Here is a 14349-nt window from a genome sequence, read left to right on the forward strand (position 1 = left end):
GGACAGGGATGTGGTGAGTGGACGCTGAGGGAACGGGATGTGGTGAAGGGGCCCTGAGGGGATGCTGAGGGGACAGGGATGTGGGGAGGGGACACTGAGGGGACAGGGACGTGGGGAGGGGATGCTGAGGGGGCACCAAGAGGACAGGGCGGTGGTGAGGGGGCGCTGAGGGGACACCGAGGGGACAGGGATGTGGGGAGAGGGCACTGAGGGGACAGGGATGTGGTGAGGGGGGACGCTGAGGGGACACCGAGGGGATAGGGCCGTGGTGAAGAGGCCCTGAGGGGGCACCGAGGGGACAGGGAAGTGGTGAGAGGACACTGAGGGGGCGCTGAGGAGACGGCGCTGAGGGGCGGGACGCCGGGGCGGGACGCCGGGGCGGGGCGGGGCCCTGTCGGCGCGCGGCGCTGGGCGCGGGTGGCGGCGCGGCGCAGCGCAGCGCGGCGAGAGCGGGTCCGGCGCCGGTGCCGGCGCGGCGGTCGGCCGGCAGCATGGAGAAGGCGGGCGATGGGCGCAACGGGAACGCGGAGGGCTCGGCGGCGGCTGCAGGCGGCAGCGGCGGGCGGGTGCGGGGCTTCCTGCGGCGCCACGGGCTGGTGGTGCTGACGGTGTCGGGGGTGGCGGCCGGCGTGGCGCTGGGCGCGGCGGTGCGCGGCGCGGCGCTGAGCCCGGCGCGGGTGGCCTATCTGGCCTTCCCGGGCGAGCTGCTGCTGCGCATGCTGCGCATGGTGATCCTGCCGCTGGTGGTGTGCAGCCTGGTGTCCGGGGCGGCCAGCCTGGACACGCGCTCCCTCGGCCGCCTCGGCGGCATCGCCCTCGCCTACTTCCTGGGCACCACGCTGCTGGCCGCCGGCCTGGCCGTGGCCCTCGGCTTCGTCGTGCGGCCGGGCGCCGGCGCCGCCGCCCTCAGCCCGCCCGCCGCCGCCCTGCCGGGCGCCGCGCTCAGCAGCAAGAAGACGGTGGACTCCTTCCTCGACCTCGTCAGGTAGCGACACCCCCCCCCGCTGCCCTTCCCCCCCCCCAAACCCCCGGCCGCCATTTCCCCCCCTCCCCCGGCCGCCATTTCCCCCCTCCCCGCCCGCCATCTCCCCCACCTCCGCCACCCGGCCGCCGCCGCCGCCGGAGGATGATGACAGACCTGGTAGTGTTGCGTGCGGTGCCTCCCTTCTTCCTCTTCCTCCTCCTCCTTTCTATTTCATTTTATTCCTCCCCCCCCACCACACACCTTATTCAGTCTTCTGGCAGAAATCCCCAAATCACCTGTCGGAGCAAGGCTCCCGTGTCTGCCCTGTGGGCCTTTTGTTTCACTGCTGCCCCGGCTCGCAAAGCGGCAGGCTTTAGCCCCTTTTCCTTCTCTCCGAGGCCGTTACCTTGCTGAGATCTGTCCAGCCTCTAAATACAAGAGCAGCAAATGTTCTGCGTGCCTTACCGGAGCCAGCGTCCGGCCGCCCACCGGCTTCCCGCTGCGGTCTCTGGTGAAGACGGGTGCAGCACCCCAAACGCGGGGCGCTGATGTGTGCTGTAATCCAGGGCCTGACCCTGCCCCTCCTTCCACACCTGAGCAATGTTGGGCAGTCGCAGGAAAGTATCACGGAGTCTGAGAAAAGCGGTGGAATAAGGGAAAACTGGGGAAACGCAGCGTGGTGCCTCCTGACAAGCGCGGATGGGGGAGTAGTGGGAAGCGTTGCAGCGCTGGTAACGAGCGTGGAAGTTTGCTGAAACTTTAGAAGATAAACGGATTTGGAGGGGTTGTTATCAAAATGCAAAGAGGAGATTAGGAGAGGAGATCTGCATCACACCAGCTAAGTAGCTGAAGAGCTGTGCGTGGTCTCTTGGTAATTACAAAGCTGAGGGGGGGGGGGTTAATTTGCATGTTTCTCTTGCTTTTATGAGTCCAGCTTTTTCAACGGAGAGATTTTTTTGTTGTCTCTGGATAAACAAAGAGAATAAGAGAATTTATATTTTTTGAAAAGTTTGTATTTATAAATCCATGTTAATGTCCTTTTCTCCCCCAGAGCGAAGTGTGTTGCGTCAGACAGAAGGTCCAGTGGCCCATTGGCAACTGTTTATATTTCATTCCCAGTCTACTTCTCCTAAGGATCAAATCTGACAATTCGTGCAGTACCATATTAAAAACATAATAATGGTAAGGCACTGGGAGTAGGTAGCCTGGTTGTGAAGATGACTTGGAGTTGGTATGAAGTGTTGGCAGGTGAAGGAAAATTACAAAAGAAAGAGTCAGCGTAACTGTGGGAGATGAGAAGACGGCTGTAGCGGTGGCTGCCCCAGGATGCATCCTAGCGTGATTGCTGTAGCTTGTGTTTTATTACTGTGGCACTGTGGACCACAGAGTAGGATGTAATTGAGAAACTGGGGACAGGGATGCTCCAGTGAGCTTGTGACTATGGATAATTTCTGTGAACTCGGGAGCAGAAGGCTTCTTGCTCTGAGTTGTGAATGCTCACGGAGAATTAATCTTCAAAGGGGTTATAATAGTGGTAGAATTGAATCCTTAACTCTACAATAGTTTTCGTAATGATGAGGCTTAGGTAAGGCGTGCTGGTTGCAGAGCGTTACCATCTGGGGAGAAGCAGCAATGACTTCTTTTTCCAGCCTTCTCACTCACTGAAACGTAAAGCCTCACTTAGTGGAGCTTGAAATCCTTGTTGTCAACTGTCCTTATCCTAATGCTTAAACTCCTGTGTAAAAGCCCTACCTGATAGGCCAGAGAAACTGTTCGTGTCAATGGAGTGCATCCTCAAATGTCCAGGAGAAAAGATGCTCCAGACAGTGAGCCATAGTGACAAAAGGGTCCAGACCCCTAATTGACAAAAGGGTCCAGACCCCTAATCCCAAAGGCAGGGGCCCCTTCTGGAGGATGCTGGGCCGGTGGCTGCCGGGCCGGTGGCTTTCCTGCGAGGCAGGTACTGCAGTGGGCTCTGAATTGAGCTTTTCTTGGAGCCCCAGAAAAGGGCTGTTGTCAGCACACTACTGGGCAATCCAGCTGTCATAGCCACGACCACGAAATCCAGTTGGGAAAAGACAGGTTCCAACACAGAGCCCTCACCCAGCCATCCCTGTACCATCTCCTCGAACGCTCCTTGTCTTAATACAAATCCCTGACAGACCCAGGGAGGGAAGGAGTTACGTGGTTTTCTGGAAATAATACCTCCCAGCCCCTTCACTTTTCTCTCCCTTTCCCTCTTTATTCAGTTTATTTTCGTATTCTTGAAATTGTAGGTGTTCTGGCTTGAACATTGCTACTAGTCCCCACTGTGGTGGAAGATATCAAGTGACAGGGAGTGTCGTCTTCTGTTAAAAAGGCCTCAAGTATGTGGGACCTGGAGGGCTTAGACCATTACTTTCAGTGCGTGTGGGTTTTGCAGAGTCCTTTGCGTCCCCTGCTGCCCTCCCCCGCATTGATTATGAAAACTTCTATTAGACCCAAGAAAACATAGGCTTTTATTTTCAGTTGGGTCACAAGACTGGCTATGTCCTTCAAGCAGCTTCACTGCTCAGCTCGTTCAGGCAAAAGGTAAAAATGAGGCCCAAATGGGTAAACTGAGGAGATTTAGCCTGCCATGTGATGAAGGGCCTTTCTGAGGGGCATCAAGAAATATAGTTATGTACGTTTATACATGCGTTCATGCAGCACAGCGCTTGGAGAGTAACATTCCCAGTTGGTCAAGTGTGTTAGAGGACACTGGTCACCACGATGACACCCAGGCCAGCAGCTTATGGAGAAGTTGCCTGCCTGGAGCCCAGCGAGTGAAACTGAGCTGCCTGTTTCACGGCGTGGCTTTGGCTGGAGGGCTGGTCACCTAATCTAGCTATTTCTGCCAGACGGTAGGAAAGGAACGTGGTTGCAGGTGCATGGTTGAAAGTGGCACTGCGAATAAGCATTTTTGAGTCCGCCTACAGCAGTGAAAACTGATTTAAAACGTGCCCTAAGGAGGAAACGGTGAATGGGAAAGGGGCATCGAGTGTTAGCAGAAGGTGATGCGCTTGTAGAGGGAAACTTTAGATATTCTGTTTTCATCCTGTATTTATTTGTGTAGTGGAGAAAGCAAAACACCCGTGGAGGATACAGAACAGGAGTCAACTCGGCTGTGAAACGGATAGTGAGGATGATGGAGGAAGAGGCTAGCTGTCGTATGGTGGGCTGTGGGGTTCAGCACCGCAGGGAGCCAGCTTGGATCTCTGCTCTTGCAGCCTGGTTATCCCCCAGCACTGGTGGTCTGGCTAGGCAGAAGCAGGTGAGGAGGAGAGAGGCAAGCAGAAGGAGGCGACTCCAGCCAGCGGCTGACACATCCCATCTGCAGCTTGTAGAAAAGCACTTGAATCAACAAGATCAGAATATTTTGCAAGAATCTATTGATTTGTCAACACTTCTCACTGGCAATTATCAAGACTGCCTGTTTCGATAAGGTCAGAGTTTTATCTTGTCTCTGATTTATATTTGCTGATTCAATAGAATTAAACAGTTTCACAGTAACCTGTTGACTCTGTTGAAATTTCCAACAGCAGAAGAAACTGGCATCTCATTTCAGTGAGGTCAATGTTTTGCTGTAATTTGATATAAAAGACTGAGTAGAAAACCTCATTCACCAAAAAGGAAAATTTCAACAAAATATTTTATGATATTTTTAAGTGAAAAAAAAAAAGTCTGAGGTTGACTTTCTTTGCCCAATTTTGGGATGAAAACATGTTTTGAAGCCATGGGATTGGCAGCAGGAAGGGAATTCTGTTTTTCATCTCGCCCTAGCTATAACAGTCCTGAGAAGGAATGAGAAAGCATCATCTGCTTCTTATGGGAAGGGTACGGTGAGGTCCAGGTGTCCGCCCCAAGCACATAGCAGGGACCTACTCTGCAGTGAGGTCACAGTTTCCCAGGCTGACAGATGAGTCTGTGGCAATTTAAATTTTATTGCTCCCTGCTGCTCTTTCTGTCCCGCTGCCAGAGGTTACCAGCTGCACTGCCAAAGGGAGTACCCACAGCTCTGGGAGGAATATCGTGTCTTTTTCCAAGCCTGGATGCTCACTTGGAGTGTAGGGATTGCTGATTGACTTCTGTAGTAACCTCTTGGCATTTCTGTTGGTGTGCCTGCACTGAGTTTTTTAGGAAGCCTTTCTGAATACTTTCTGTTTCTTTCTTTTGTTTTTTATGCTAATGGCCTTTTCCTACCGACTCCCCTCAATTTTACTTTGCTTCTCAAGCAAGAAAAATGCTGACTGGACTGTTAAGGCAAAAAAGTATCAAATACCAGCTCTAAATAAATATACTTTTAAGTTTTTCTGAGCCAAAGCAGTTGTGCAAACTTGCAATGCGTATATGTCCAGGATATGTATTATGTATCCACATATGAAAAAGCAGATTCCTGAGCTGGCCTTCTCCTGAGGAATAATGTTGTATGATACTGAATGAAAATACCTGGAATAAATGAAAAATAGAGCTTCCAGAGCAATCCAAACTGGGATCTATTTAGGCAGGTTTTAACAAATGGCAGTAAAGTTGCCTTCAGTGGACTCCTACCATTGCACGGACTTCATTGACAAAAGAGGAGATGATGCAACACAGAATATTATTTCTAATATTCACCCACTTGGTCCAGGCTTCCCAACAAAGGTATGTTTTCCAGCAAAGATTTTTGGCCTCAAAAATGGAACGTTTTTGTGAAAAGCAATAGAGAGGAATGCGTAGTATTTTAGGGTTTTGTTCTGCCTGCCTGGATTTCCCTTCACGCTTTTGCTGCCAGCACAAACTTGTTTGCAGAGCTCTAGCAAAAGAATCACTTACAAGTGGTTATTATTAGTAGTCCGTTACGCATGCAGTGAAGGAGTTTCTGTGCCACCCTCTTCCCCCGGGGATAAAGATACAGGGTAAGGAAGAGGGGAATTTGACCGTAATCACCCCATTGAGAAGGATGGGAGGCATAGTCTCCAGACCATGGATGTGAAGCTGCTGTTGCATGTCTGAGATGCACTGTACACAGAGATCCTGCACTTCAGCCCCCATCCCTCTGTGAGAGCTCTGGCATGGCAAAATATGCCTTTCCGTAGCCTCCATGCTCAGATTAAACATGTGCATGTGTAAATGGTAGTAGTTCCTTCTCCCTCCCAGGCTGCTGCTTTCTCCTTGTTCTTTCCTCTGTTCCAGTCCTGTTTTTGCTCACAGGTTTCCTTAGTCATCTTTGCATCCTAGCAGCTAAGCCAAGGCTTTATTGCAGCAACATACGATGGGACCTTCCTACTGTTTTTGATTAGGAAGCTAATAGTCTTTTCCTTCCTGGTGGGAAAAACTCTTGACGAGGGAGAGCAAAAAGCTGCAGTTATCAGGCTGTGCATGAGGAAATGGTTTAACGAGCGCAGTATTCAAACAGAAAGTGTTCAAACCCGAAACCCTTGCTGCCACTTTATCCGGTTCCTTTAAAATAGGAATTTGAGAATTTGAGATCAGTGCTTTCTCGCGTGGGGTGTTGTGCAGGCACCTGGAGGTTTCCTCGCTCAGCCCAGCTGCCGCTCTGGCCCCGAGCTGCAGCTGTTGTTCTTGACACCTGCCTGCTGGATTTTTGCTTTTTTTGCAGTTTGCGCAACTTGTGACGAGCGGAGACTTCGCTGCCCGGTGCTTGGAGAAGGGAGCAAGCTCTCTCCGTATCTGCTGCTTGTGCCGACTGTCATGCCACAAATGCTGTTGGGGCGCCTGCGAGCGGTTCAGCCTCTCTGCGGGGCGCAATCCCGAAGCGTCTGGGGGTGCGGCACGCACCGCTGGCGATGTGACTCTTTCCTCCTGCAACAGGAGGCAGTTTCACCTCTTTGCGTCATCGGCCCAGACTACCTAGTCACAGGCCTCCGTGCCGGGCTCCTTATCACGAGCACTCAGGGTTTCCTGAGGGGCGTGCTCTTGTGATAGCCCACATCTGCTCTGAAAGGCTGACGGCTGTCTTTGGTGTGGGGCGCACGGGTGGCGGGGACAGGGACCACTGGAAACCTACAGCTCTAGTCAGCCCTTGGTATAACTGTGTTTTTGACAAGGGCTGACAATTTCCTTAAACAACTCGTTCGCATCTGGTATGGACTTTCAAGGCTAACCACCTTCTAAAGGTTTGGTCCGTGCAGGAAAACTGACTGGCAGGCACCCGCTTTTAATTCACACGTCCAATTACCCAGCGCATCGGCTTCCCTTGCTCGAGCGCAGCCAGACGCAAGCGATGTTGCTACTTGCTTGCCTGTGAGACCCCCCCCCCCCCCCCCGCCACACGATCCGGGTCGGGGATGCAGCGAGGGCTGACTCGCCGGGACAGAATTGGGTCGGGCTTTCTGAGGCTGCTGAGCTTGGCTTTCCTGTGCATGATGAGCAGCGTCCGTGGCTGTGAGCACATGATCAGCCCAGGCAGATCACCAGCCGACTTGCAAATTGTCAAAGTTGCGCTTTGCTGTTCTCAGAATCAAGTCCAGTGACTGGTGCTCCAAGGATAAAGACGAGTGACTGCAGTACGCTCATATTTGAATAGGTTTAATGCGTTGCTTCAGATTTGAGGCAAGAAACCTGCCCCGTGCCTTGCTGTAGCAGGGCTACTGACATCACTCAACTATGTGCTTAAGTATACGCTTGTAGTTAAGTTAGTGTTTAATTACTAGGGGCCATGCCTGATGTGGTGTGTAAATTGTGGAGGTTTTGGTTTCTTGGCCGGATTTGAACCGTGCAGAATCAAGCTGTGTAGGCTTTAGGGTTGCTTCTTTTGGTTTTGTTTTGACAGGAGAGAAAAACTGATTTAAAAAAAGGTAATTTGATTTCTGATCATTTTTCAGTATCTTATTTTCCTCTTGTTTCTTCAAAAGCCAGTCAGTTCATTAAAAAGAGGTAATCATCCTGAAGTGGAAAGTTGAAATGAAATGTTTTGATTTTCCCAACAGCATGTTTTATTTTCCTTTTTTGGTTAAAGCTATGCACCGAGCTCTGGCCTTTCATAAATGTGACATTTAACTTTTGACCGAAGTAAGTCTGCTTTTGCTCTACCTGAGCCTCTTATCTATCAGAGAGTTCCAGTTGTGAAAGAACTGATGCGTGTTAGCTGTCCTGTTCAAATTATTGGACTAATTCTTAAGCATCTTTGCAGAGTTTGAGCCGTTTCTCCCCTTTTTAGATAGGCAGCTGTCTTATCAGCTTCTGAGGAGAAAATGTTGCCTTTTTTCATGCTCAGTGGAACGTGGGACTCTGGAAGCCAAATTATTCTTAGAGCAATATGGCTGGCACAGCTACCTCCTAATACACTTGTAGTGCAACAGAAAGAGAGGCTGAGGGAGTTCACACCAGCCACTTGCTTCATGAAGGGCTGTCTACTTTACAATATTGTCAAGGCTGTGGGAAAATACTCATTGTGCGGCAGGATGTCAGAGCTATGCAATGGAAAAGACCAAAGGCTTTATCACTGGCGCATCTTAATCTTTAATGAGCTCCTCTCCCTTTTGCTTTCAAAGATTTGGCTCTGCTGCTCCTTTTCTTGATGTGATTTGGATTTGCTGCTTTCCATGTCTTTCCTGGAATGATCACAACAAAAAGCTTGGTTTAAAATCACACATGCCAGGGTAGCTAAGGCAAAACAGGGGGGGACTTACAGGGCAAAGATACAAGGGAACTGTAGCTTTCTTTGAGCCCCTTCTAGCGCAGCGCAAGGAGGGGGATGGGGAGCAGCTACAGGAGCACTTTTTGCCACAGAAGCAGCTACAGAAGCACTTTTAGCCACAGTAACTGGCTCTATGTAAGGTCTTTTGCTTCCTTTTCATAAGACTTCACATTCCTCCCAGATGCTGTCAGCTGTCAGTATTTCCACTTCATGTCCTGAACCTTCCTGCCCTCTCCAGCCAGGGTCCTGCTGTGTCCCCCAAGATGAGCTGCTTCCGTTCCTATTTTGCATTCTGAGGCAGCAAAAATGCTGCTGTTTTGGTGGGGAAACACATGCTCTTTACCCACTCTTAAGGAGAGAGGGGAAGTGCAGCAGTAAAAATGACTGAATTCTGAAATGTAACAAGAAGAAACTTCTGTCTTACATGCTTAAGTTGGTTGATTTTCCTGTCTGTGTTGCTTTACAGGTGCATGTTTACGCTGAATGCCCAGTGTAAACATACGTCACTTTGCACTTTACCCTCTCTACCTAAACCTGGTGCTCAATTTGCATTTCTGTATGAAGGCACTACTGAATTGAGAAGTTGCAGCTTTCCATCTGAGTTGTCCCTGCTTTCATCCGTGCTGTTTAACCACTTAAGCGCTGCAAGGTTCAGGGAAATCAACCTAGTTGTAATGAAGGGTTAAGCCATTCTCTTAAGTGGATTTTGCTGATTGGATTGTCCTTCATGTTCTTGCTATGAGCAAAACGTAATCACATGAGTAACGTTAAAAATCTGCCTGACCCTGGAGGCCATAAGCTGTTGCTGCAGCTGGGGTAGCAGTTTCTGTAGCCACTGGCTGTATAACTAGCATCATGTTTGATTGCCTCTGATGCCCAACCCAAATGGTTAGGTGTGGGAGTGTTCGCACCTCTGGCGACATAGCAAGGCATCTGCTCCATGGTGCCAGAGTATCTCCTGTAAGGCATACCTCACTGATGCCAGTGTGTTTGCCTTTGCAGAAGGAGTTTCTTAGTGTCTTAGAGTAGAACACCTTGGTGCACTAATTTCAGAAGTTCAGCGAGAAATATTTCATTTTCTTGATTGTTTTTTTCACAGAAACCTGTTTCCTGCAAATCTCGTTGCTGCAGCTTTCCAAACGGTAAGATCCGTGTGAATTTGGACATGAGCTACTTTGCGGAGATAGACTGAGTGACTGCTGGCTTTTCAGAAAAGGTCTAGCAAAGTGGTATGAATAATATCAAAAGCCATAGTGGGTGGGATTATTCAAAACACCAGAGGTAATTAGACATACAACTGCCATGGCATAAGATACCCTCCAACAAAAGCGTATTCAGAGCCTGTGCTTTGTACCTCCACTAAAAAGGGTCCTTAAAACTTTTCTTCCTTGGGTGTCACTTTGGGCAGCAATGGCAGCTGTCCGCTTTGTGCCAGGCTCCTTATCGTGTTGCAGGGGCTAGCTGTGAAACCCTTGCCAGGCCATGCCGTTTGGAGCTGTGCTCCAATAAGACAAGGCTGAAGGCCTAAAAGCTCACAGGTGTGTGGGTATTACTTGCTTGATGCAAGAGCTTGGTGTTCTTCTCCAGTATTTTCCATTGTACCGCTTGGTGGATTCGTTGCTCAGCCTGGCTTCTCTCCTAACATAGGACTAAGTGTGATAGGATGATAACTGCACTAGAAGATAGTGTGATCTAAACTGATGGGCAGGAGCTGTGAAGCTCAGACAAGATTTTGATTTAGTTCTTATTGCTGATTTTAGGTGCCAGGGATAGACACTGTTGAAGATATTGCTATGGGACAGAACGATTCTTTTTGATACAGGAACAGAAAATTCATTTTTGGCTTCACGATGTTTTGTGGGTCTGCTTTTCTATCAAAAACAAGGTCAGAGTCTAAAATCAAGTTCCATTTTGAGTATATATAATACAGGACAAGTCAATATACCATGGCTAGCCAAAATAACAGAAGCACTACAAAGGTACCCTTAAGGGTATACTGTGATACCTTGAGTATCAGGGTTCTGTGTGTGTAGGGGTGAATAAAGAAGTCTTTCCTCTATGCTGCTGTTAATTAGCAAGTAGAGCCAAAGCTGGGAGGGCTTGTAAGTCATTTAAAAAGTCAAGGATAGCGCTGGACTTCCCTGTTGCCACATGGTGAAGGAGCTGCCTGTGCTTTCCCTCCCTTTTCTTGCACAGGACAGGCTCAGCGCCTCCACAGTATGATCTCCAATCCCTGTAAGATATGTTTCTCCCTTCATGTTTTGTCAATAACAGGTTAAGCTTTACATTCAGCTCAAATTGATAATGTCCTTTTCATTGGCTCAGATGTCTTCAAGGTGGGATCTTATTTATTCTTGATTGATGCAAGACGTGTCCGTTGCCAGTAGGGTTTTTCTAATTCGTGCAGCATGTATGTAACCTCTTTCTTTCACTTCAGCCTCAGCTGCAGAAAGAAACTGTAGAAACGGTAGCAGTAAAAATACTTTCTGATGCTATTTCATCAAAAAAAAAGTCTTCTTGACAGTCCATGTGAAATGCTAAATGATATGGTCATATTGATAATCTGGTCAGCAAACACTGTGGTTTTTTTTTTCTTACCTGCAGTATGCGACAGACTATAAGATACTGGTCAGAAACACTACCTCTGGAAATGTCACGTTGGAAGAGGTAAGGTCACTTATTCTCATGTTTTTATACAGTCCTTTGTTAGCCATAATGTTTGACCACCTCACAGTCTTTAATCTCTACCAGCATTCACTGGAAGGCAACAAGTACTGTTCTCCTGCAGCTAAGACACATGCAAGCCAGATGAGTTATCTATAGCCTCACAATAAAGCTACGGTGGGAAGAGAGTTGAAGTCAACTGAGCTGGGAAGAGAGTTGAAGTCAACTGAGCTGACCCTTGATACGTTCTTCTTAGGCCTTGCTTTCTTAGGCCTGGTAACACTTGACCTAAATTTTGTTTAGTCCCTCTGCCCAATATTTCCCAAAAAACTTTTTGTAGACTTGGAATTAAGTGGCAATCAGGCCAGCTGAATGTGCCCCTTAGACCTTATTCTCCATTACGGTTAGGAGAGAATGACTTTTGCTCTCTGCTCATATTCTTTAAAGAAAAACAGGTTAGTAGAGTTTTTTTTCTGGTTACCTTGTGGCTGAAACTTAGTTTGATTTGAAGTAGTAACAAGTGGTGGAAGGGGTGAAAGTTACAATGTTACAGATTAGCTCCTATTGCGGTGTGGTCGAAACAAAACTTAATTTGCAGATGTTGCTGAGGTAGAAAGCATTGTTCTCCATAGGTAGCTCACAGGAACTCTGAATCTCTCCTGCCGCATGGGACTGTCAAATATCTTCATTATTGCGCAAAGCCAGCATACCATGTGTCTACAAAGAATCATAGTCGCCTTACAGGCAGCGTGCTGTAGACTTGAGAGACTCACCTGCAATATGTCACCTTATTCCAAATGAATTAGCCCATGTGCTTTCGTGGGATTTTGAGGAGGCAGGTCTGATGCTGAAAATGACTTTCAGGGTTATTTTATATTTCTCAGGCTCATTCTGACTTCCTGAGACGAATACCAAAAGTTGGGTTATTATATTTTAGTATGATTTATATGTCTCCAGGGCAAGAGACTTGAAATGTTTTTGTTTGTCATAGAAGGACTCAGCCAGGGCTTGCCCGACAGTTGCACCAGTCTGTGTAAAACGATCAAGTTAAAGGCAGTTCATGTGCATCCAGAGGGACGCTGAAGTGGATCCCCAAGTGCAGGAAGTACTGGCCTCATTACCTTCTCTCCATGCGTGGTGTATGAACAGGCAGTGCAGAACAGTGCGTTTCCAAACTCCCCTTTCAGCTGATTGGCTGAACTTTCACCAGCCCAGGAGGCAGGGTGAAAGGTGGCTTTGATGGAACAAGAGCTGAGCAGGGGAAAAGTCAGCCCTTGCCTGGAAGTCTGCTAGCGCACCATGAACAGTTTCACTGGGGAAGAAGATGGCCCCATCCATCTGCCCAGGATCTGCCCATGCTTGTAAGATCGAATTAGTCCAGATCTGCACTCACCACATGGTGAGCTCGGGCATGACTGCAGAAAAATCACATGAACACAAGAGAGCGCTTTCTCCTCTAATGCCATTAGATCTCCTCAGGCAGTACATGCCTGTGCAACCTGGTGCTGCTAAAAACAAGTCAACATGAAAGGCTATAATGGCATGCACTTCTGTAAATGAGCACACACCGCATAAGTGTGGAATTAGTCTTCATTAAAGCAGGGGTAAGCGAGAGGCAAATAAGGCCCTTCTTACACGTGGTCAGTGTCAAATTTGATAGGAGCTCCATGGCAAGCAAGTACCGATTAGGGCCAACCATATCCGTTGGACAGAGGCTCAGCTATGGAGTGTTTTTTCAAATGCTCTTTCAAAGCCATCATTCTTCCTCAAGAGGTAAAAATGGATTTTTTGGCAATTTGAAATGTGAGATTTTTTTTCTGTTTTCTTCTTTCTCTTTCTCACTTACCAGACTCCAGTTTGATGAAATATCACAAAAAACATTCTGAATTTGTCACTGGTGTCTGTTTTTGCCAGTGGTTATGAAGTAAAGGCTGTTTCTCCAATTACTTTCACAAAACTTTCTTCAGTTGTTGGAACCAAACCAGAGCTGACCTCCTTTAGTTGCAGAAGACGCCCTACTGTCTCCAGGGAAGTGCAGACCAAACGAAAAGGAAGCATCATTGCTGTTTTGTTAGCTCAGTTTCAATGCTGACCTGACCATATTATTTATAGATAGATGAGGATTAAGTTTGGAAAGGAAGAGTATGATTTTGGGGTTAATATATAGTACAAATACTATAGTGATAGAAGTCTATTTCATGTTTTCTTTCATCAGTAGAATATTTGATGCTTTTTTTGATGCTTGATGCTGCTGCTTTTGATGTGAGTAGTGTAGAACAAAGATTGCCACTGATGTTTTTCCATTGGTTAATAGGCTCTGTCTTCTCTTGCTGATGATATGAGTAGCGGGGCACGTAGGTGTCTGCTCAGCCATGTTCTTTTGATTGTTTCATATGCTCGCTTATGTTTACCCAGCTTTTATGGCTACATCCTCTCCGAGTCTTTGGCAGCATGCTTCCTGGGGTAGGGGCTATCTTAGTTCCTCATCTGCAGCAAAGCAAGGCTGTAAGGGATTCCTGATTCCTCTTGTGACAGCAATAACAATACACAAACCAGTGATTACAGTTTTTCCTTGCATCACATGGCTGCATTTTCTTTTCAACCACCTGCTACGAGGGTAGCTCAATGTCAGCAGTTGTTTCCTGGATAAGCCTTTTGCTTCAAGAGCTAAAAAACAATAGGATCTTCAGAGGGATTCAAGGACCAGAAGAGATCCATGAATCTTCCTCCCAAGACACACGATTTCAAGCCAAATAATAATGTGTCCCGTCATTTACCCAGGAAAAAAGCTCTCATCAAAGCTGTTTTTGTTTGGTGTCCACAATGCTGCTTGGTTTGGCAGTTCCTTTGGGGCGATGCACTCCTCTGTTAAAGTACAAAAAGGCTGTTCAGTGTCTGCCAGTTTTAGAGGCTAGGATTGAGAGGGTCTTCCGCTGAAGATTTATTGCTGGACTCTTTCCATATTTTGCTACAAGGAGGTAAAATTCCGTGAACGCTGCAGGTTGCTCCCTGCAAATCAGTCGGCCAATTTCTTGAAGTAAGTTACCCTTCCATCACCTCC

At 48.0% G+C, this 14349-nt stretch overlaps 1 protein-coding gene across 1 annotated transcript in view; it reads left to right on the plus strand.

Moving 5' to 3' along the window:
• The first annotated feature begins 454 nt into the window (after nucleotides 1-454).
• The window catches only part of SLC1A4 (solute carrier family 1 member 4), a 35757-nt gene continuing 21862 nt past the window's right edge, over nucleotides 455-14349 (plus strand). The window contains exons 1-3 of the mRNA XM_068940713.1: nucleotides 455-985; nucleotides 9724-9766; nucleotides 11229-11291. Of these exons, the coding sequence (XP_068796814.1) occupies nucleotides 492-985; nucleotides 9724-9766; nucleotides 11229-11291 (600 nt within the window). The 5' untranslated portion in view covers nucleotides 455-491. The remainder of the gene's footprint in view (nucleotides 986-9723; nucleotides 9767-11228; nucleotides 11292-14349) is intronic.

This window comes from Struthio camelus, chromosome 3 (genome assembly GCF_040807025.1).
Source record: "Struthio camelus isolate bStrCam1 chromosome 3, bStrCam1.hap1, whole genome shotgun sequence".
NCBI lineage: Eukaryota > Metazoa > Chordata > Aves > Struthioniformes > Struthionidae > Struthio > Struthio camelus.